Below are 23,067 nucleotides of genomic sequence, written 5' to 3'. Positions count from 1 at the left end.
TAGCTGTAACAAATTCAAGGTGATCCTCCTTGAAGCAGGCCTGGAAGGCTAATATTTTGTGTTGAGGCTTGTTGGGCAAGGGTGTCTTTGTAGTCTATGCTGCCAGTTGAGCTCCTGGGAGCAAGTTACCTAGGCACAGATAAAACACTTTCACACACAGGAAAAGATTGACGAAACATTTTGCAGTTGCAGCGATGTCCTGTTTCATTCATCTTAAAATGCATTTTCCCATTATGAATAACCTTCCTTGAGAACTCATTCTTTCAGTGGTGTGCTGTAAAGATCATGTAACAAGATACCCTGTTATATAGTATATATTTCAATATTTCCTCCAACTTAAAAAATTGTATAAGATTGTCAATAAAAAATACTTGCCTCCCTGCAGTTATGTCCTCATGAAAATGGAATTAATCCTTTTACTGCTCCCTTATGACATTATATTGAACCCTGGTGCTCAAGACAGCCATGATTTATATCTGTAAGACTGGGTGGTTTCCTGAGTCGTTTTGCAAGTTATGACTATTATAATTATTTTGCCAGTTTGCATGTGACAGGTTCTAGCAAGGTATGGATTGGTAGGTCACTCACTCACAAAGGCAACGGTTAAGTATCCCAGGGAAGTTTTGAGGTAATTCTTATATTAGAGGGGTTGGTTATCTATTGGATTGCTTGGCAGGGTCAGTCTTGGCTCTGTGAACTTAGTTTATGACAGGATGCTCAAAAGAGTAGTGGCATCATAAGGACTTTTTCTGGTATGAAGGATGAGTCCTGAGTCAATACTTCATTTTTGTGTAGTTGTATTTAGGTACTTACCTTGATAGGTCGATCAGCTTACATTCCCCTCTATTGCCTTTTTAAAAAATAAAAATTGTTCCTTGATTCTTTCCAAAGGAACACCTTAAAAATCTTTTTCACATAAAAATTTAGTGTTCTGAAAATGCCAGGTGAGTGGTGTTTTGTTTTTCTTGTCACAGTAGTCAGTGACGGAGGTCATTTCTATCTGTGTTAGCCAGATTGGATCCGGTCTTTTTTTTTTTTTTTTAAATAGGCTCAAGCCATTCAAGAGTTGGTTGGAACTACAAAGGGCCAAACAGCCTTCTAACCTGGCTTCTTGTCAGCACTCCTGTGTTAATAGCAAATCCTTGATAAACCCTGAGATTTTCAGATGGTTTTGAGTGTGAAAAGAGAAGATGAGAAGATAAGCCAAGTCGAACCAAGGAATTGATTAACCTAGGGATTGAGCAGCCAAGTGCCCCCTACCTTGATCAGGTTGGGTTTTACAGTGAGATACTTCAGCTCCTTCAATCCAGTATTTGAAATCAGGGCGACACTTGGCATCTGGTTGATCTGAGTGTACTTTGGCAGTTCCCTAAATTCCTCGCTGCTTCTTCAGTTCTGTAAATTGTAGGGGTAACGCTGTGTTAATGTCCCTGTCAGCTCTAAAATTCTGCAGTGGATGCTCTTTCCTCAGTTCTTTGCTTGGCGGGCCATGTGTCTGTGATGTGCTCAAGTGTCTCTCTCAGAGAGACCTTCCCTCAGCACCCCAACCTCAATCACCTTGCAGCCCTCTCACTGTTGGCTTTCACTAGTGGTTTTCTTCATAGCATTCTGTGGTTAGTAATTACTTGCTTTTTTTATGACTTGTTTTTCCTGACTCCTTGCTGTGCCCCCTTTGTTCATCACAGCATCCTGAACTACTAGCTCAGTGCCTGGCATTTAATAGGTATTCAATAGTGTTTATTTTCTTTTTCTTTTTTTTTAAGGATTTTATTTATTTATTTATTTTTTTAAGACAACTGCAAGTCTTTTTTTTTTAATTTTTATTTATTTATGATAGTCACACACAGAGAGAGAGAGAGAGAGAGAGAGACATAGGCAGAGGGAGAAGCAGGCTCCATGCACCAGGACCCCACATGGGATTCGATCCTGGGTCTCCAGGATCATGCCCTGGGCCAAAGGCAGGCGCTAAACTGCTGCGCCACCCAGGGATCCCAAGGATTTTATTTATTCATGGGAGACACAGAAAGAGGCAGAGACACAGGCAGAGGGAGAAGCAGGCTCCATGCAGGGAGCCCGATGTGGGACTCCATCCCGGGAATCCGGGATCACCCCTGGGCCGAAGGCAGGCACTCAACCACTGAGGCATCCAGGCATCCCTTCAGTAGTGTTTGAATGAGTGAATGAATGAGTGAATGAATGAATGAACGAATGAATGAACGAACAAAACAATCAGTTACTGGAATAGGAAAAAAATATGTCCCTCCACAGGAAGGAGTGTGGGCTTGGGTTGAGACTTGTTGCTTCTTGCCTGAAACTTTAGGGATTTTTTTGGCAGTCAATGAATCCAGGTGCACCCTATATATAATTTTGTCGGGTTCTGCTGAATCTGCTAGGACAGTTCTGCATAATTTGGCTTAATATGTTTCCCCCCTGGGGATTTGCCCAAAATGAAGTGGCTTATTAGGACTTGCCTGCAAGAAACATGAAATGGAGCTAATGATTGAATTAGATGACAAATGACTATAGTGGGTAAAATGCAATTTTCTCTTCCTTAAGGGGCTGGTCTTTATTCTATCTTTATTTGCTAGGTAATTACTGTCACTGGCATTTGAAGTTATAAAAAAGAATAAGTGCATATTTAGCAATTCATGACTCAGTAAGGAAGCATGCTTAACAACACAAAGCTTGGAATGGAGTCAAATGGCAGCAGGAAACCTTTAAAAGAGGTCATACATACATATTCTTTCTCTGTGTGTCTCTCTATCTCTGTCAGAGACTAGTTCTTTTTTTTAAAGATTTTATTTATTTATTCATGAGAGACACAGAGAGAGAGGCAGAGACATAGGCAGAGGGAGAATCAGGCTCCATGCAGGGAGCCTGATGTGGGTCTCGATCCCAGGACCCTGCCCTGGATAGAAGGCAGAAACTTAACTGCTGAGCCACCCAGGCGTTCCAGAGACTAGTTCTTTATTATTTGAGTAGCTTTACCCTATACTCTGTTGTATAGTTATAGTTCACTGCTTTTTCTTACTAGCTGAATCCTTGACTATATATTCCTCGACCTCTTCTCTAAAAAAGCATTTTTTAAAATGTAGAATAAGAATCTCTCACCAGATATGCCTGTAGAGCATTGATTTTGATGCTTTGCTATACTAGAATCACCTGGAAATATTTATTATGACATTTGGGACAGGGGACTGAAGAAACCATTTTAAGTCCATAGATTTTTAATGTAACTAAAGATGATGAAAGGGATATAAGGACAAGGGATTTGTTTTATTTTTATTTATTGTTTTTATTGAGGTGTGATTGGCATATAACATTATATTAGTTTCCGGTGTACAACATAATGATTTGATATTTGTATATATTATGATCACAGTAAGTCTTACTAATATCTATTACCACACATAGTTACAGAATTTTTTCCCTTGTGTTGAGAACTTTAAGATTCATTCTTTTAGTAAGCCTCAAAGATGCAACACATTATTATTAACAATAGTCACCATGCTATGATTACATTCCCAGGACTTACTTATTTTATGGTTAGCAGTTTGTATCTTTTGACCACCTTCACCTGTTTTACCCATCTCCTGTCCCCTACTTCACCCCACCACGAGGGTTTTAAAATTCAGTGCTGATCTCCTTCATATTCCAAAGAAAAAGACATTTTCTTTGAGTGACAGTCTTGTTTCCAAATAGCATCTCCTAAACCGATAATTGTAATGCTGTGTGGAAAATAGGTTTTTTTGAAGGTTAACACGTTTTAAACACTTAAGTATTTCATTAATGATTTAGGGTAGGCTGTGAATATATAGAGAAAAAAAGGTCATCTAATGGACCAGTTTAAAGAACTGAGTAGAATATGTGCCAGACAAGTAATGAAAAAGAAAAGAAAAAGAAGGCTATATATGCTTTTCTGCCTTAACTAAGTAAGAATTGATCATTTCCAGATGCATTTGTAATTTGCCTTAAGTATGCAAATGTCTAGTCATTTGAGTTTTTGTAATTTGCTTGGGTAAGCCAAATTACCTCTGTAAAATAATATGGTTCTTATACTTGTAGGTAAGATGCCGTTCAGTTTTCAAACAATCTCAAAGTATTACTGTGTAGTACCTTTTAAAAAGGGGCTGACTAAGCAGGGAGCATAACCATAGATCTTTCTATATCTAAGTTCACTGGGACTGTCCTCCTTTGGAGCTGTTCACTTAAGGACCATGTTAGCATGTGTGCCTTTCTCAGGTAATTTACCTGCAAGGACGATTGTTGTTTGTTTAGCAGTTTGGGGCTAGAAAAGGAGGAATAAAAGAACACCATAACTTATGATAAGAGTACCCAAGGGATGGATTGATTGCTATTTCTTTAACTTAATGAGTGTTGTAAAAAGTCAAGAAATTTATCTCTAATACCTGAACTGCTTTTAAATCCAATTTATCTTAAGTGTTGTGGTCGTAGCATAATGCAGTAGCAAACAAGGTGGCATCTGGTAATAGCATTATGAGTAGAATTGCCACGTGGAAGAGTATGGTTGGTTGCAAATATTAGCACTGACTCATAATATGAGAGAGAAATGGACGTGAGTCAAATAGAGGTCAGATACCAAAAATGAATATCCACTGCTTCCTTGTGAGAACCCATGTTACACATGGAAGTCGGGAAGGTGGTTGGGGGGTGAGTAGGAAGTAATAGTATTTTCTGTCAGGTTGGTGTCCGTGCTTGTAGACTAATGAGACTGGGCATAAGAGGAGTGGGAAAATCAAGAAGGTGACTCCAAAGAAAAAGTGTTAGGAAGAGGATGCTCTGAGTTGAGATCAATGTATTTTAACCTACCAAAAATAAAGCAGTACCTTCCTATGCCAGCCCAGAGAGCAGTTAGTTCTGAGTAGTAGCTAATCTAAAGGGTCATTGTGGGGTTTTCGTGGTTCAACTTGAATTATACTTGCAAGAGCAGCCTGAGAAAAAGAGCTAAATTTTACAAGTCTGAAAAACACCTTATGTGTTACATGTCTCTCTGAAACTATTAGGGCTAGGCTGAGTCGTCCTGTAACTGCCCTGGTGTTTCTCCAACATCCAGATAAAAGCACTTAGTACAGAGACTCTGAGTTTGCATAGTGGTGAACGTAGACATGCAGAGTGAAGATGTAATCCTTTGCTTATTCCCTGGCAGACATATAGGAAGAATGTCCAGCAGATGATCCAGTGTCTAATCCGCAAACTTGCTGCACTCAGCCAGTACGAGGAAGTCCTGGCAAAAATCAGCTCCACGTCTACAGATCGGCTCACGGTTCTCAAGACCAAGCCACAGTCCATACAAAGGGACATCATTACTGTCTGCAGTGACCCTTACACTTTGGCTCAGCAGCTGACTCACATAGAGCTGGTATGGTCATTGTCATCCTTGACCTTCGCAACCACAGATCTGCTTTGCTGTGGCAACCACACAAGTTGTTTATCAGTAGTAAATGTCACAAGGGATTCTATTAGAATAATCCAAATGGGAAATAATATGTGAAATACCTAAAATATGTTTTGCTTAGACATTTGAATATGAACGTTTCTGACATTCTGGGAATTCACTTTAAAATAAACACTAGTACACAAGACTGGAGGGCAAATTTATTGACCTACCTCATCTTCCTCCTCTACTTTTCCGTAACTTGCTCAGCCTTTCACTATGTCATATAGCATTGTCTTACACAGAAAATCACCTCTGCTCAGATCTTGAAGATGATGACAGTATTTAAGATTAAAGCGTCATTTTATAAGCTGCATAAAAAAGGAGGGGTAGTGCCAAGTCAGCAGAAGGAATTGACGGTCTATTTCTTCTCATTTTCTTTAATACTGTTGACCTGGTTTTGTGTTTCAGGAGAGGCTCAATTATATTGGGCCAGAAGAATTTGTTCAGGCGTTTGTACAGAAGGACCCTTTGGACAATGACAAGGTAATCAGCCTACCTACATAGGGGTCAGCCTTGAAAATGGAAATGGAATTTCTCAGCCTGTGATAGTGGGTACCAGAAGCAGAAATTGGAATTATTTTGTCTTAGGTTTTAAAATCAGAAAAATTTTTTTTTCACTAGCCACATCTGATTCATTTCCGTTTTCTTAAGCCAGATCTTCAAGTGCCATCACTGTATTCCTACCCTATCACAAACTTTCAGCATCTTCTTCCTCCTTCTTGGGAAATTTAATAAGCAAATAGATGCAGGATTTGTGGTGATGAAGGCAGAAGATAAAAGCATAATGGTTTTAGCAGGTGAAGTCAGAAAAAATACAAGAGAATGTTCTGCTCATGATTCAACAATAATGAGCAGTAAAGACAGGATGCATACACATCCAGCGTGCTGAGTAAAGGTCTCTGCTGCTTTGCCTCTCTCTCTCTCTCTTTTTTTTTTTTAAGGGTAAATCCCTCATGACAAGTTTATTGCCTGAGTGAAGCCCACATGTAAAGTAAATAACACTGGGCATGAACTATAAAATTGGTGAACATACAAGAATTTTTTCCCCCAGTGACCTCCAGAAGCATCTTGAGTTGTTAGGCAAAGACTGTATCAACCACTAATGAAAGCCCCCCTTTGGGAGTTAGGGGTAACAGCTGTTTTCCGGCCTAAGAATAGCTTCCCTCAGTACAGGAAGCAAGGGTTAGGTTTTGCAGTAGAAGGCTAGTGGACTTTTTTGTTTGTTAGTTTCTTCTGGAAGGAAGAAAAGAGGGGTGTAATTAACCTGTTCAAGCTTGGCCTTGAAGTCCAAGATGAGCTTAACTCCTTTTGCTTTTGAATAATGTGTCATTCACCAGACTAAAGACTGTGATGTCATAGACTTCCATTTACCTTCCTTGGCAGATATTTAGTTTCTTGCTACATGATGCTCCAGAATCTTTAATTTTAAAAGAAAATGTCCTAGTCCCCTGCTCTCTCAGCTGCTTCTTGCTTTGTTGCTAACAGTTGGCATTCATACCCCATTAATCAGGCAAGATTGTTTTAGAACTTAGCCCAAACCCTTTGAATGATGCTTCTGAGGACAGTTCCCCCCCGAGAGTAACTTAGTTTCCTGGGAGGGAAGGATACCATTTGGAATGCATCAGAGTACACTTCTAGACCTTATGGGTTTCACTGGACTGTACCAAGAGATTGTGATATTTCTGTAAAGGGAGTCCAGAATGTTAGTGATTTTCTCTTTCTCTGTTTCCGTCCCCTTGTCTTAGAAAGCTGTCTTGCTCCATAAAGGCCCATGTCTGACAAAAATGAGAGCCTAATTCACCCATTTTTGTCTCTAACTCCTCTGCTCACTTTGCTCTCTCTGTAGAGTTGCTACAGTGAACGGAAGAAAACACGAAACTTAGAGGCTTATGTGGAATGGTTCAATCGCCTCAGCTACTTGGTTGCCACGGAAATCTGTATGGTGAGAAAATGAATTCTCTCTTTCTCCTCACTCTCTCTATTATTTTTTCATATACTTATTTTACAGCTCTTGGTCTCCATGTTGGGTCACTGTCCTCTTTTTTCTCCCCTTTTCTATACAGCCTGTAAAGAAGAAGCACCGAGCAAGAATGATCGAGTATTTCATTGACGTAGCTCGGGAATGTTTTAACATTGGCAACTTCAATTCCTTGATGGCAATAATCTGTAAGTGTTTTCTGGAAGATATGTGTCCTTTGTTTTTATAGGTCCTGGTGAAATGTGCCCTCTAAAAATTTACATTTAGTACAGTTTTATTAATGAAAACTCTTACTTTTTAAATTCTGAATTGTTTTAGAATGTTCAGAATGCTTTACTTTTTTTCAGAATGCTTTAAATATCAAAGTTATACAAGTGTGTATACTCTTTTTTAACTATATGAGCATTCATGGAATGCATTCAGTGAGTTTGTCTTTCTGTAGGTAACAGAAGATTACTTAATTTTCTCCCTTATATGATTAAGAAAATATAAGACAAGCCATGTCATGGGAGAAAGCATTTGTAGTACATATAGCTGAAAAAGAACTTATATCCAGACTCTATAAAGGACCCAATGAATCAATAATGAGAAGACAAATAATTCAATGAAAAAAAAGGACAGATACTTGGATACTTCAGAAAAATATAATTTCGTATACTTATTTTCTATAATATATAGATATGTGATATTTATAATAATATCTTATTATATGAAAACACACTCTACATCATTAGTCATCAGAGAAATACAAATTAAAATCACAGTGTAAAACCATTTCACATACTGAAATAACTGAAATTAAAAGGACTGGTTGAACCCAATATTGGCGAGGATGAAGAACAAAAGGAATTCTCATATATTATTGATAGGAGTATGGAATATGGTATTTGTGCTGTGGAAAGCTAGAAGTTTCTTTTTTAATAATAAATTTATTTTTTATTGGTGTTTAATTTGCCAACATATAGAATAACACCCAGTGCTCATCCCATCAAGTGCCCCCCTCAGTGCCCGTCACCCATTCACCCCCACCCCCCGCCCTCCTCCCCTTCCACCACCCCTAGTTCGTTTCCCAGAGTTAGGAGTCTTCATGTTCTGTCTCCCTTTCTGATATTTCCCACACATTTCTTCTCCCTTCCCTTCTATTTGGACGTTTTTTTATTAAGGTAACTTATTTACACTTAGTAATGAGCACTTTTTTAGAGAATAATTTCAGATGACTTATTTGTCCGTTTCAACTTTTTCTCTCCCCCACTCCATTTTAAATGGGAAGCTGGCATGAACATGAGCCCAGTCTCTCGACTGAAAAAAACATGGGCCAAAGTGAAGACTGCAAAGTTTGATGTTCTTGAGGTATGTGAAGCTGATGCCTTGCTGTTAACATTTTACCCCCAGAAAGTGGAATTCTTCTATGTCAGCTTGCCTCTTAATCAGGAAACACTGAAGAGAAAGCCCATCTCTCCTTACAGACACGGGGAATGGAAGGGGGTTAGCATTGGACGAGGGAGAATAAATCAGTTGTAGACCGGCCCTTTCATAGGCAGAGGTGTCCATTTTGGGGTGAATTGACTGAGGAAGTGGTGACCTGTCTGTTACATCCCATTATTTGCCAGGTTGGAATTTGGATCCTGAACCATTGGGAGTGCTACTTCAGTGTTGGCCTACTAATTTCATTTATTTACAGTGTCCCAGGGGAAGAGTTCCCATCCCTGTAGATATACTAATTCACCATCCTTTCAGCAAATTTTACTAACCTGTGCAGAAGCTGTTCTAGTGTAATTCTGAGGATAGTAAGAATTATACGCAAAGGCATTTGTGTTTGGGTCATATTAATGTCATTATTACTTTGGCATGTTGGTGTTTTGAATCAGCTGTCTTTGGAGATAATGTAAAAAATGTTCTTTCCTACGTCTTCATCCAAACTGGGAAGTATCACTGGATATATTGCATTATGCTTTTATTTATATTACCTAATAAATTTCTGTTCCTTCTTATAAGATAGTATGCTTCAGTTATTTGTAAAATATTTATTAGCAAATGCAAAGAGCAAGGTCACTACAAAGGGTTGGATCACCATGCATGACTAACCATTAACCGATCCATTAACCTTCAGATGAAACCTAGAACTAGTTTCTCATGCCGATGTTTGATTCTCTGTTATCAGTTTTAAGTCTAATCTCAACAGTGAACCTGGAAAGAATTTGGTCTAGGTTTGACATTACTGGAGCTGACATCAGCTTATTTAAATGAACCAAAACTCAGCAAAGAAAACATTTGTGTTCTGATGTATTTTATGCCTACATGTGTGTGTGAGAGGGGTAAATCCTATCCTTAATGAGTTCTCTCGCCTCCTGCAATTTTTAAAAAAGATTTATTTATTTATTTGTTTGTTTTAGAGAGAAAGAGAATAGCAGTGGGAAGGGGCAGAGGGTGAGGGAGAGAGAAATCTAGCCAGGCCATGGAGCCCTACACAGGGCTTAGTCTCATGACTTTGAGATCAGGGTTTGAGCTGAAACCAAGAGTCCGGGGCTTAACCAACTGTGTCATCCAGATGCCCCTAGCCTATTGCAATTTTTAATGTAGTATTAAAAGTATGATCTTACCAACTTTCTGCCACTGAGAAATAAATGATTAATACTCTTTTCTCTCTGTGGACAGCATCAGATGGACCCTTCAAGTAATTTCTACAATTACCGGACAGCTCTTCGTGGGGCAGCACAAAGGTCTTTAACTGCTCACAGCAGCAGAGAGAAGGTATGTGCATAAAGGGGTTTTATTCATGGCAGAGTTGCCATGTATTGCATTGAAATGCAGCATGAACTATTTCACTGAGCTGCTTTTACCTGTTCAGACCTAAGAGACAAGTTGATACACTATAGAAATATTGATGCCTTGCCACATAGAGAAGGAGAGTGCTAAAGGAAGGTACCATGTTGTTATCCATTATAAATGGATATTACTGTGTTATTATTGCATTATTTAAATGATCATTTTGTAATATGTCTCAGTTGTTTCTCAAGCAATAAATTAAGTCATATGTTAAGATGACTGATAACATTAGAGTAATCTGATTTAATGGAAAATAAACATTTCAGTTCTGCACCAGACAGCTGATTTAGTGTAGCCTTTTTTTCTTAAAAGAATTAGCTTATCTCCCATGGTTAAGTCATTTATTTTCAGAAAGTAGGTTAGTTGCTGTAGCATTAGGCCTGCTGTTACTAATTGGATATGTGGGTGGTAGAAAAAGTACAGGGATGATGTCTGAGAAATTAATGGTCCTTACTCTATCTACTCTCCCCGTAAACAATTTAATACTCTCCTGGATCTCTCATACCCTCGACTCTGAGGGTCCTTTCCTGGCCCATGTCAGTGTCCTATATCCTTATGTGAAAAGGAAAAGTCATTTTGACATTTAGAGATCATGTTATTTGCAAAGTAAATACCTGGTTATGGTAAATGGGGTGATGAAGTTGTTTGATAAGAGTTATTTTTTGTTCAGGTTCTATCCATCTTTTTTTTTTTTTTTAAGATTTATTTATTTATTTGTTCAGAGAGAGCGAAAGAGAGGCAGAGACACAGGCAGAGAGAGAAGCAGGCTCCATGCAGGGAGCCCGACGTGGGACTCGATCCCGGGTCTCTAGGATCACACCCCGGGCTGCAGGTGGCACTAAACCGCTGTGCCACCAGGGCTGCCCTCTATCCATCTTTTTTTTTTTTTTTAATTTTTATTTATTTATGATAGTCACACAGAGAGAGAGAGAGAGAGGCAGAGACACAGGCAGAGGGAGAAGCAGGCTCCACGCACCGGAAGCCTGATGTGGGATTCGATCCCGGGTCTCCAGGATCGCGCCCTGGGCCAAAGGCAGGCGCTAAACCGCTGCGCCACCCAGGGATCCCCTTCTATCCATCTTTTAAATGAAACTGTATCTTCCACAAATTTTTGGAAATGAGGGTAAAAAACATTTCAGGGCATCTCAGTCACTTCTGCAAAAAAAGCTTCAGCCTCAGTGATCTAAAATAAAAACAAACAAAAACTCCACCTTTTGAAAATGTTAAATTGGTTCTCAAGAAAAATCCAAAATATTAGTGCTGAGAACATTTGAGAGATACTATAAATACGTTATTATTATTATTTTTTAATAAAGAGGCAAAGTCAGGGAAGAGATGAGGCAGGGTAACTATCTCAATTCAGCCGACAGGGTGTACCAGCTTCGAAATTTTACTTGCTCAGGTATCAGCACTCCTGTGACAAGACTGAAAAAAAAAAATCAAATCAGAAGTTTCTTAAGCTTCAGAAAATCAGCACATGGGGTGCCATCTGCATCCTCTCACTCCCATCCCAGTTGAATGCAAGGCTGTCTCTGCAGGACCCTCTGGGGGAGCCAGGAAGCTTTAGAATCCTATCTCTAGCAGGGGGTTGGAGCCCTGGCCAAAGTCCTTCTGAAGAAGTCCAGCTCCCCAGAGAGACTATACTTGTGGGACTCTAAATAGCTTTTTCCAGAAAACAGTCCAAAGTATTTACCCTTTACATCATTTAATAAATTCTGTCCACTTTCATTTTGTTGGTTTTTTTCCTTTTTAAAGATTTTATTTATTTATTCATGAGAGACACACACACACAGAGAGAGACAGAGAGAGACAGAGAGGCAGAGACACAGGCAGAGGGAGAAGCAGGCTCCATGCAGGGAGCCTGACGTGGGACTCGATCCCAGGACTCTAGGATCATGTCCTGGCCTGAAGACAGACACTCAACCACTGAGCCACCCAGGCATCCCTTGGTTGTTGTTTTTTTTTTTTTTTTAAACCAGTTCTCTGTGAGCATATAAATTGTACTCTCTAGTTCATAAAACAAATGAAATCACCATCATTAAAAGAAATGCCATTTCTTTCTCACATTTGGTCTCAAAGGCTTTGAATGAAAACATTTCTGGGTAACATGCATCTTTTATGCAAGAGATTTGGGTTTAATTTCCCTTTTTTGAAGTGAGGATAAACTCTCTTTATTCCTAAGTAATTTAAAAATCTCCTTATCTTCATTACAGGATTCGGGTAATGGCTTCTTTAATATTCTTTCAAATTGTCAAAGTTTATGTGGCCAAGGTGGCACATCTCTAGGTACCATATCCTAGAACAAATCACTTCTGTCTTCTACACAGAGGCCCTTAAATGATCTTTAAATAACTATTTTTCCTGTGGGTACTTGTGCCTCCAGGTTTTTAACCATTTCTCATATGATTACATGGTTTTAAATCCTTTTACTGTTCCATTTATGTTTGTGAGGACTTGTTCCTGCTTAACAGCATTTATTTCTAGGTTTGAAACTGATAATGCCTGTAAGGTATATTTGCCAAGTCCCTGAATTAAGAATATTTTGAAAGGGGGGTACCTGGCTGGCTCAGTTGGTGAAGCATGCTTATGACTCTTGATCTAGGGGTCATGGGTTCAAGCCCCAGATTGAGGACAGAGATTACTTAAAAAAATAAAATCTTAAAAAAAAGAATATTTTGAAAGGGAATTAGAAAACATTATTACCTGAGAAGTTCTCCTATTAAAGACATCATTGGCAGGACCTCCCAGAGACCAGACTTTTGCTCCCTCCTATTGGTAACCCATACATCCACCGTGGTGCCTGGAAATCCAAAGTCCTTATAATCTCCTGATTTTTATTATGTTAGATTTGTTGTAGGGGCTGCAGATGTGTAGAGAACTATTGATGAGTAAATTAAAAGTTGAAAAGCCTATGAGACTTCTTTTTGGCATATGGGCATAAGGAACAGAATGGAAGGAAGGTTACTTATATATATATTTCTATATTCTTGGAAGAGTGATTCAAACCATTAGTGGATCAGTCCAGCAATTCAACTTTTGGCTATTTATCCAAAGAAAAAGATCTCTGCACCCCTGTGTTTATTGCAGCATGATTTACAATAGCCAAGACATAGAAGCAACCTGAGTAGTCTACTGATGAATGAATGGATAAATTGTGGTACAGATACACAATGGAATATTATTCAACCATAAAAAAGAATGAAATCTTGCCACTTGTGACAACATATAAATGAACCTCAAGGCCATTATGCTAAATTAAATAAGTCAGACAAAGACAAATACCAGATGATCGCTCTTAGGTGTGAAGTTTCTGTCTCTCTCTCTATATATAGGATCATCTTGGAGGCACCATGAATGTGAATATTACATAAAGCATAGCCTCTGTGCCTCAGCTAGAGGCACATGACCTGGAGTTATGAAATGTTTAAATATCAATGTGAGACAGAATGGTCAGCACCACTTGAATCTCACACACCCAGTACTGAGAATAAAACGAGAAAGTTCTTACTTAAAAACTGTTACACTATGCAAGTACAATATCGTGATTGTAACTTAGTATTCATTTCCCTTGTGGTGATATATCCTCATTATCTTTCAAGTGCATTAATAATATCTTTCCCTTTTTAAGGGCCCCATTGGTTTTTGGGGAGTGCTTAACTGAGGTCAGAGCTGTATTTAATGTAATGCTCACCACAATTTGGTGAGGTAGCTATTGTTGTTCCCATCTTAAGAGGAGGAAACTAGACTTTCTTAGTATGTTAGACTTACACCAGGGCTAACTTTTCCCCCTTAAGGGCCAGATCATAAGTATTTTAGGCTTTGTGGGCCATACGGCCTCTCGTTCAACTACTCAGCTCTGACATAGACAACACGTAGATGAAAGAGTGAGTATGGCTCTTTTTCAGGAAAGCTGTCTGGCCACTATAAGTTAATTTCCTGTAATTTTCATGCTCATGAAGTATTATTTTGATTTTTTTTTTTCCTAGCCATTTCAAAGTGTTAAATGCATGGCTCCTGGGGTATACTAAAACAAGTGATGGGCCTGGGTGGGGCTGCAGGCCACCGTTAATAGACTCCTGACTTGTACTGCCAGTCAATTGTGGGGCCATATTTTAAGCTGAGTTTTGATGGACTCCAAAACACAGGCTTCCCCATTGGAGGAACAAGGTCCAGGCATGCATTGTCATTGTTACCGTGGCTGTTTAGTCCTAAAATAATAGAGGATTAGCCAGTAATATTTGAAGGAGAAGGTAATGAGGGGGATTTTACCAATTCAGCTTGAGAGACTTCTGCAGACAATACCAACTGCCGTCAAAACCGCAGATTCACTTTGGCTTTTCCAGCGACCAGTGGCATAAAAAAAAAACCAAAACTTGTTTTTTTCAATAACTTCCGGGAAAATCTGAATTTATATAGAAGTAAAAATTGATACTTCATATTTTTATGTATGAGCCCAAATGTATGTTTTCCAGACCTCTCATTCATTAAGTGTAGATGTACCACCCAGTGAGTCATCAGCTTAGGGAAACTTCAAAAACCTGCTCTTGGGTAAACAACAGGGCCAGTAACTTGTGTTTGGAGTGTTATTTGCACTGTAGCAAATTTAAAAGCTTCAAAAATTTGTTGGCATTTGAGGAAAGGTGGAAGTTACCATGTCTGAGCTTTGTTCTTTGTTCATTATGGGGCTTAGTAAGATTTAGGATAATTTCTTAGAGATTATTATTTTAAATTAATTAATGAAATACCACCTCATCAAATTAAAGACCCGAGGCAGGAAAGTCCTACCAGAGGCTTATTGTTTTTCAAACAACCATTAATTCTAATTTACACATTTATATTCCTCCTTCACTTGGACACATCTCACAATATATTGTGCAAGGTACTGCTTAAGTGATTTCCCATGAGAACAGGTGCCTACTTGTTCAGTCTTATGAAGGCCAGGTTTACCCAATAGGAAGTTTGCAGCAACTATTACCTAGAACCCTGAGCTTTCACATTATCTTGAACAATGTCTTCAAGGGTAAAATGTTCATCCGAAAAGAAATACACCTAAAATGTAGAAGTCTAAATGATATAACAGTACAGATTCTAGTGGGCAGATCTTAAAATCTTCATACCTGTCATGACAGGTATTCTGTTGATACGTAGCTCCAACTAAGAGGTTGCTGAATGAAAAGCAAGAGTTCTTTTAGATCTTCTTCCATTGATTACAGCTAGAACTTTTAGATTTATTATATGCTGTTGCAGTGGGGAAAACTGCAGAAGCTACATGAAGCCACTCACCTCCTAATGCCTGTTACCTTTGCTAGGTTTTGGTTATTAATAGCATTTGCATCTTTAGCAAAATTACCTAACGGAGGAAACTGCTATCATGGTTGGTGAACAAAACACTGTATCTTAATTCATTATAGCCTTTTATGTAATCCAGAACTAATGTTGTTCCTGAATTTCTTGTAATGTTTGATGAGAGACTGCATATTCGTTTGCAAGCAAACCAAAATCTTTTGTTTTCTCTAGATTGTGATACCGTTCTTCAGTCTTTTAATCAAAGATATTTATTTCCTCAATGAGGGCTGTGCTAACCGCCTTCCAAATGGCCACGTCAACTTTGAGGTAAGGATAGGTTGTAAGAATCTGAGCACAGAGAGGGCCCTTCCTCTCCCAGGCCAGGCAGCCTAAGCAGATTCTGAAGTTCTGTAACTAAGTTTTCTCTTTCTCTGTTGTTTTTTAAGAAAATAACAATACTGAGTAGAATAAATTAGCTGCAACATTATTATTAATTATTATCCAGAGTTTCTTGAGTAAATTTTTTTTTCCTGTTCCTCACAAATACCTATGGCTAGTTTTTTATTAAATTAAGGAAATTACATAGTTCAGTTGATTAGAAGTCAGAGGGAAACATTAAACGGAATGCTCATGATTTTTTATGGCTGCTTTTAAATTCTTTTTTCTTAGAAATTTTGGGAACTGGCCAAACAAGTGAGTGAATTCATGACATGGAAGCAGGTCGAGTGCCCATTTGAGAGGGACCGGAAGATCTTGCAGTATCTGCTCACGGTACCAGTCTTCAGTGAAGATGGTAAGTGAGCCTTCCAGCTGGAGCTGCCACCAGCGTCCAAAAGCCCTGCCATTAGGACATTGCTGTAAACATTCCCAGTGCCTGGTTCCTCATATCACATGAGGCCTGTCTTCTGACCTTTTCCTTCTTAAGAGTTTTCTGTTGCACAGAAAACTATATGGTTTATCCCTAAAATATTTCTCAGGCACTCACTTTCCAGCCATAAATCGATTATTTCTGTGTTTAAACCTTCTTTATAATACCAGAGCTAGAGAACATCAGGCACAAATGGAAAGATTTTGAAGGATTTTATTTTTCCCCTTGTTTGGACTTGTTTTGTTGGAGAAAAAGGGCATTTTGTTTGTGGTATGTTGATATTAAAAGTAATTTGAAAAAAAAAACAAAAAAACTAGTTAGTTGGTACCTGTTGCTATTTGAAAAAGTAGCTGAAAATCTTGACCTGTTAAAATATTAAGGAATTTGAGGCAGAAACAGTGATTGTCCATATTGAGAAAAATTGATGAGAAGAGAGTTAAAGTTTGTAAAAGATTTAGGGATTTATTCCTTTGATCTTTTATATCCTAGTATTCTAGAAATCAATAGTATTATTAAATAACAATGTCTCATAATAGATTGAAAGCATTTGTAATAATGACTGAAGTGCATTTGCATTAATATTACCCATTTCAGAGGGGGCTTGGTTGTTATTAACCTCTCCTAAAAGGATTAATACCGAGCTCTTAAAATCTTTGAATGAAATTCTTTTAGATTTAAAAATAGGGAGAAAATATTAGAAGAATGAGGCCTAAAAAATCTGGCTTTTTAGTTACGAAAGGTTTTTTAAAAATCAAGGCTATCAGGAAAGAATGCCCCTCCCCACCCCTTCTTCACAGAGAACATAAATGTGAGCGTAGATAGCATCATGTGGCTTGCATTTGTAAGCTATTTCCCCACATAAACTGTTAGTTAATTAAGTGCTCTTTTGGCCTAGAGGCCCTTGGGTTTTTGTTGAGATGGTCAATCAGGCAAAGTGATATTTTGTGTTCTTAATGAAACTATGATGCTTCTCAGTTGTAATTGGATATTTTAAAGAGTTTCACTTTAGGGTTTAGCTCATGTTAAACAGGAGATGGATGGTGGTGGGTAATATACCAGGAGAAGGCCTCAGGGTTAATGCATTCTTAATTTTGGTTGATTGTAGCGCTCTACTTGGCTTCCTATGAGAGTGAGGGACCTGAAAACCATATAGAGAAAGACAGATGGAAGTCCTTAAGGTAAGTCTCCAGGCTGCTTATTGCCATGCTGATCGATGGGCCATGTTGGACTTACTTGAGGAAAGCCACATGCTTTCTGTAGGAAGTCCTTCCCTGTGTGTTCCAAGTTTTCTCTGTTCCTTATGTCTTGCCACCTGAATCTTTGTGGCTTAGAATCCTCATTGCCATCATTCAGTTTTATCGCCTTTCACTTTTTTACACTGTCATATATACAGTGACTCTGCTCTCGTTTCTTTCTCCCATTATTTTTTGGAGTCAGGAACTGAAATTACCCCATGGTATGTATGGTAGAAAGAACACTGACTCATTGTCTTCATCTAAAAGATAACAAGTTCAGACTCTATTTATGAATAGTTCTAACACTAATATTTTATTTGACCTGCGATAAAAGAGACCCAAGTGCCAGTAGGTTCAGTAAATCTGAGTGTGTCACTCTCTTGACAACTGGGTCTTGGTCCCTTCTTTGGTTTGAGAGAAAGAAGAAGTTGAAATTTTTTTTTTTTTAAGATTTACTTATTTGAGAGGGTGGGTAGAGGAAGAGAATCCCAAACAGACTCTGTGCTGAGCATAGAGCCCAATGTAGGACTTGGTCTCACGACCCTGAGATCATGACCTGAGTGGTAATTAGGAATCAGATGCTTGACCAACTGAGCCACCAGGTGACCCAGAAGTTGGGACTTTAAACATAATCCAGAATCTATTCAAATTTAAAAATTGTGTTAATTTATTGGTATTTTCAAACGTATTTTCAAAAAAACAAGGATAGGTAAATATATATTTTAACCATTTAAGATATTTATTTTAATAGGTAAAATAGCCCAGGATATAGTAATCATATAATCAAAATTGCTCTATTTGTATTTCTACTAAGAGACTCTGGGGACATACGCCTTTTTATATCAGAGTGGGCAAACACTTTTCTCTTCTTCCCAAAGTCATTTGGGAGTCTTCCCATATCTCTATGTACCATACACAGAATATACAATAACAGTTAACATTTGATGGGTTGAAATGTGACTAGAGACTTTAGTGGAGGATTTAGAAATGTGAAGTGAAAAAGAGAGTGCCCTGTATTGGCTTAAATTCAGACACAAATCCATGAGTCTGTCCACAGTTGTACTCAAAAGTGTTCAGTAATAATGCTTCTGATAAGCATTCATTGAGGGAGTAGCCCAGGCACAAATAGAATGGTATACATGGAAATACGTATATGAATACAATGAAGATGTATTCTTGATGTAACAGACTAGTTTACACACGAAAATTGTTTTTAAGAAGGCTTGAAGAACAAACTCTCCTTTGAGTCTGGGTGTAAGCCAAGTACTCCGCCCTTTCCATGTCCTATGTAATCTCAAGGCCTCACTCCAATGTCTTCTCCTTCCTGACCCATATCTCCTTCCTGACCCATATCTCCCCAGGAGTCTAAGGCAGTTCTCTTCTGTTACAAACATGTCGGTTTGTAGTGCATTCTACTACAGTGTAACCCTCTTGAGGGCAAGCAAGGAGTCTTTCATGTCTGCCACATCACTGAACATGTGTACCTGCCATGCTGGGGAATGATGTTGGGTTCCTGCAGGAGTTGACCAAAGCATAGCAATCACCAAGAGGATAAAGAAGAGAAAATAGGCTATGATCATTTGTAAAACCACCTGTGTTAAGTAGATACAGAGACTAATTATTCTAGAATGATGCTACCTACCTGAAATGTGTATGTACATTAACTTTGAAGGCATTTGATAATTTTCCATAGACCCTTTTCGTGCTGGCCCTCGTGCCATTCATTCAGACACTTAGGCTCAACAGTGGCAATGACAGCTACACCTCTGAGGGTAGACACCTCTCTGGTCATTGGCTATTTTAAATGCTCTCAATGAACATGGAATTTGAAGGTGCTTTTATTTACTGAGTAAGTCCATCTGTGATAAGACCAGTGCAGACGTAAAAGCTTTTTATAATTAATGACTTGCTTGTCTTGTTTTTGTTTTGATATAAAGCCACTCAAAATAAAGATTTACCTATAAACAAAGCTTTTGCCGTCTCCTTAATAAATATTTATTTGAAGTGACTAGCAATCACTAGCACAAGAACCACAAGGACTTCAATGCTTAGTATTTTTTCTCCTCCTTTTTTTTTTTTTAAAGAGAGAGAGAGAGAGCATGCATGAGCGGGTGGGGAGGGGGGAGTGGAAGTAGTAGGGCAGAGGGAGAGGGAGAAAATCTCAGGCCAACTCCCTCCCTGCGCAGGGAGCCCTGTGTGGGACCGGAGATCATGACTTCAGCCAAACTCAGGAGTCACATGCTTAACCAACTGAGCCACCCAGGCACCTTCTTCTTCTTTTTAACTATCTGTAATCAAACTTAAGGCCTAGGAAAGGTGAAACTCGTATTAGGCAAGACATTTTAATCCTAACTGAAATAATCTACCACATTCGTTCTCATCCTGTCTTCTTTATTACTCAGGTCCAACCTCTTAGGCAGAGTGTAAGGAACGGGATGCTGACGGTCGCTGCTGCTGCTGCTGCTGCTGCTGTGTCATGCGCAGATCATGACATGAGGGGCTGGCCTGTTTTTTGGTGTCCAGTTCTACAAAATATCCTGCTAAGTCCCCACAAGCAAGCCCACTCAGGAGTAGATGGGGAACTTATTTCCTACAGCTGACAGATTGACTCGGATTTTGGGAGACGGAAATGTTCACTGAAGACACTTGAGAAAGAATCCTCTACAGATCCCGGCTCTGCACATGATTCATCGTCTGGAATTTCCATGTGAATCACAGCTCTGCACCTGGATGGAGCTTTCTTTTGTGTGCGTGTGTTTTTTATTTGGTTGAACATTTGCTGCTAATGGGACTTGCCCAGCTGAGTGCTGGCTCTTAGGAAGCCCATGTTTCTTTGTTAACTTAAATGAAAAAGGGAGAAGAGGGAGGGGAGAAAACCTTCCATGTAGATCCCACCTTCAGCTCCATGGTATTGCCAGGAGGGGTAAGACTGGTTGAATGCCGATTCTGGACTTCATTTCCCCTTAGTGTGTGCTGTGTTTTGAATTCCTCTCCTCCCTCTTCCTGCAAGATTTTGAGTTGGCTGCTGGTTAGCAAACTCCTTTTTACCCATATAAGTTATTTAATATAATGAAGCTCAACACTGTGGTAGGAAAATAGCCACTAGGAAAAAAAAGCAGAGTTTGTCATTAGACTACTTAACATTCTAGAAGGACTTTTTGTTTTCTCTGCCCTTTGAGCTGTTTACAACTGACCACTGTGTTCAACAGATGGATTTTTCAGTAGTTTTTTGTTATTGCTTAGTTTTCCATCATGCCTATTTTTTTTTCCTCTTGTAAATTTAAATTATCTGACTTTAAGGGTCTTGGAAAAACGCACAGCCTAATTACAATTTAATTTTTTGAACAGACTGTTATTTTTCATTACGTTTTGGAGTCTGTTGGTAACTAAACATGTGAACAAAGAAGAAATTGGAAAAGTTAGTCCCCCGCCTCCGCTCCACTGCAGCAGTGAATGAAAAGAAATGAAAAACATCTTGCTGTTAACTCAAAGGTCGATCTAATTGTGAAATAGTTCACCTTGTTAAACATCTCAATAAGTCTGTAGTTGCTCTGCAAGCAGCCATTATATTTATTTACTCTAGGAGAAACTGTAGAGTAGTAAACCATGCTAATGAAAAAAACAAAACATCGTGTTCAAAACAGAGATGTATTTGAGAACTTAATGACATGGTTTCAAAAAACAGAGCATGTATGTATGCTGCACGCCATCTCAGCAGACCTAAAATGTCTCCAAGTTGTCCCTTTACAACCATCAATATATTTTACACTCTGCGGCCAGGAGTTGTGGCGTCTCTCTTTTCTTTTATGGAAGGGGTTATTGGGGTGGGGGGCTATTATCAAAGTAATTCAACTCCTGTGACTGGCTAGGAGGGTGTCTGTCCTTGAGGAAGTAGCCTTGAGGAGTATGTGTGTGTGGACATTAATTTTCTAAAAATGGATCACAGCAAGCATTTAATAAATAGTACTTGCCAGGTACTTTGTAAGTGTTTAGCATAGATCACCATCCCCATTTTTTAGGTGTGGGAATAGACATCATCATCATTTGTTCAAGGTCCCATAGCAATTGAGAGGCCCAAAGATTTGAAGGAGGCCTTCTGATTCCAGAATCCAAGCTTTAAGCCAGACTGCCAAGCCTTCTCCAACTTTGGTATAACCTTTCACCTTGCAAACAGCCCAGGGATCTTGTTTAGGTGCAGATTTGGGTTCTGTAGGTCTCAGGTGATGGTCCTGGCATCTGCTGAGAGCAGGAAGGCACCCCACAATACTGCCGCCTTTCCCCGAGGAATGCCTCTCCCAGAGCTCTGTGCCCCTCTGTTGTTGCTGTGACAGCTGTGCTCTTTCGCATCCAACTGTCTACATCCAGGCTCCACTAACTCGGGGCTGCTGGCCAAGTCTGCCTGTTTCATAGGGCCCACAAGGTGACAATGGATGACAAAAAAAAGAAAAGGATAAAATTTTATGATTGGTGAAAATGATATGAAACTTAAATTTCAGTGTCCATAAGTGGAGTGGGACACGGCCACACTCGTCCATTCACACATTTTCTTGTGGCTGCTTTCTGCTGTAGTCTTGTGGTTGTGGCAGAGACTATATGGCCCGCAAAGCCTCAAATATCCACTCTCTGGCCCTTTACAGAAAGTTTGCTGACTGACCCCTGATCTAGAGTGGTCATTTTGAGCATTACGTAAATGAGTTTGCAAAGATGCTCTAAGGTCTCTGTTACAGCATTAGATACATAAACGTGGCTGCTGGAACAATTTTACTACAGCAGTATTAGGCTTAAAAATATGATTCTAAGTCTACTTAAACAAAAATTGTTCATGGAAAGAGTTGCCATTCTCATACATAGCCTCTTGTTTTAATATCTAGATAAATCGAGGGTTTAAACCCTATAGCTGACTGATCTGTGGAAATCATTGACTGTTCTCTTTGTGCCATGTATTTGGACTCCCCAGCAGGTTACAGACACATGTATAATTTATGTGGCTGGATGGACGCCTCAGTAAACATGGCATCAACAACACCAGGCTATGTCAGTCAGTAGATTTCGATTTAGGAGGTAATCTGTCCAGGCACGCCAGACATTCCAAAGAAGCAGCCTCTGAGCTGAGGCCTGGAGGGAGCCTCAGAACAACCTGGGTTTGGTAGGAAAAGATGAATATACCTTTCTCTATGGGGAAGTATCCCCTGTGTTTGCTGACAGGCTTGAGCTCCCCAGGGGTGGCCTGCCTTTCATCTCACGGAGAACAGTCACTGGCTGTGGTCATCTTACCTTTGTTTTTGAGGGTTTTTAGCTTTATCTCTTGACCTGGCTCTGGCACCCTTGCCCAATGCCTAACCCACCTTGTACTTCGCATGCTCCTTTATGTGCTTATCTTTTTCTAATTGACGCCCATAATATGCCTCCTGCACTT

At 39.2% G+C, this 23,067-nt stretch overlaps 1 protein-coding gene across 11 annotated transcripts in view; it reads left to right on the top strand.

Moving 5' to 3' along the window:
* Positions 1-21,433, top strand: part of RASGEF1B (RasGEF domain family member 1B) — a 547,852-nt gene extending 526,419 nt beyond the window's left edge. For all 11 annotated transcript variants that reach the window (XM_025426339.3, XM_025426340.3, XM_049104995.1 and 8 more), the window contains 10 exons: positions 5,168-5,380; positions 5,867-5,941; positions 7,305-7,400; positions 7,522-7,624; positions 8,707-8,786; positions 10,092-10,187; positions 15,780-15,875; positions 16,218-16,341; positions 17,522-17,594; positions 20,054-21,433. In XM_025426339.3, coding sequence (XP_025282124.1) covers positions 5,168-5,380; positions 5,867-5,941; positions 7,305-7,400; positions 7,522-7,624; positions 8,707-8,786; positions 10,092-10,187; positions 15,780-15,875; positions 16,218-16,341; positions 17,522-17,594; positions 20,054-20,078 — 981 coding nt within the window. In that variant the 3' untranslated portion in view covers positions 20,079-21,433. The remainder of the gene's footprint in view (positions 1-5,167; positions 5,381-5,866; positions 5,942-7,304; positions 7,401-7,521; positions 7,625-8,706; positions 8,787-10,091; positions 10,188-15,779; positions 15,876-16,217; positions 16,342-17,521; positions 17,595-20,053) is intronic.
* The last annotated feature ends 1,634 nt before the right edge of the window (positions 21,434-23,067 follow it).

Source organism: Canis lupus, chromosome 32, assembly GCF_003254725.2.
Source record: "Canis lupus dingo isolate Sandy chromosome 32, ASM325472v2, whole genome shotgun sequence".
Lineage (NCBI taxonomy): Eukaryota > Metazoa > Chordata > Mammalia > Carnivora > Canidae > Canis > Canis lupus.
The sequence above is the reverse complement of the archived record's forward strand: the minus strand, read 5'-3'. Positions and strand labels throughout refer to the sequence as shown.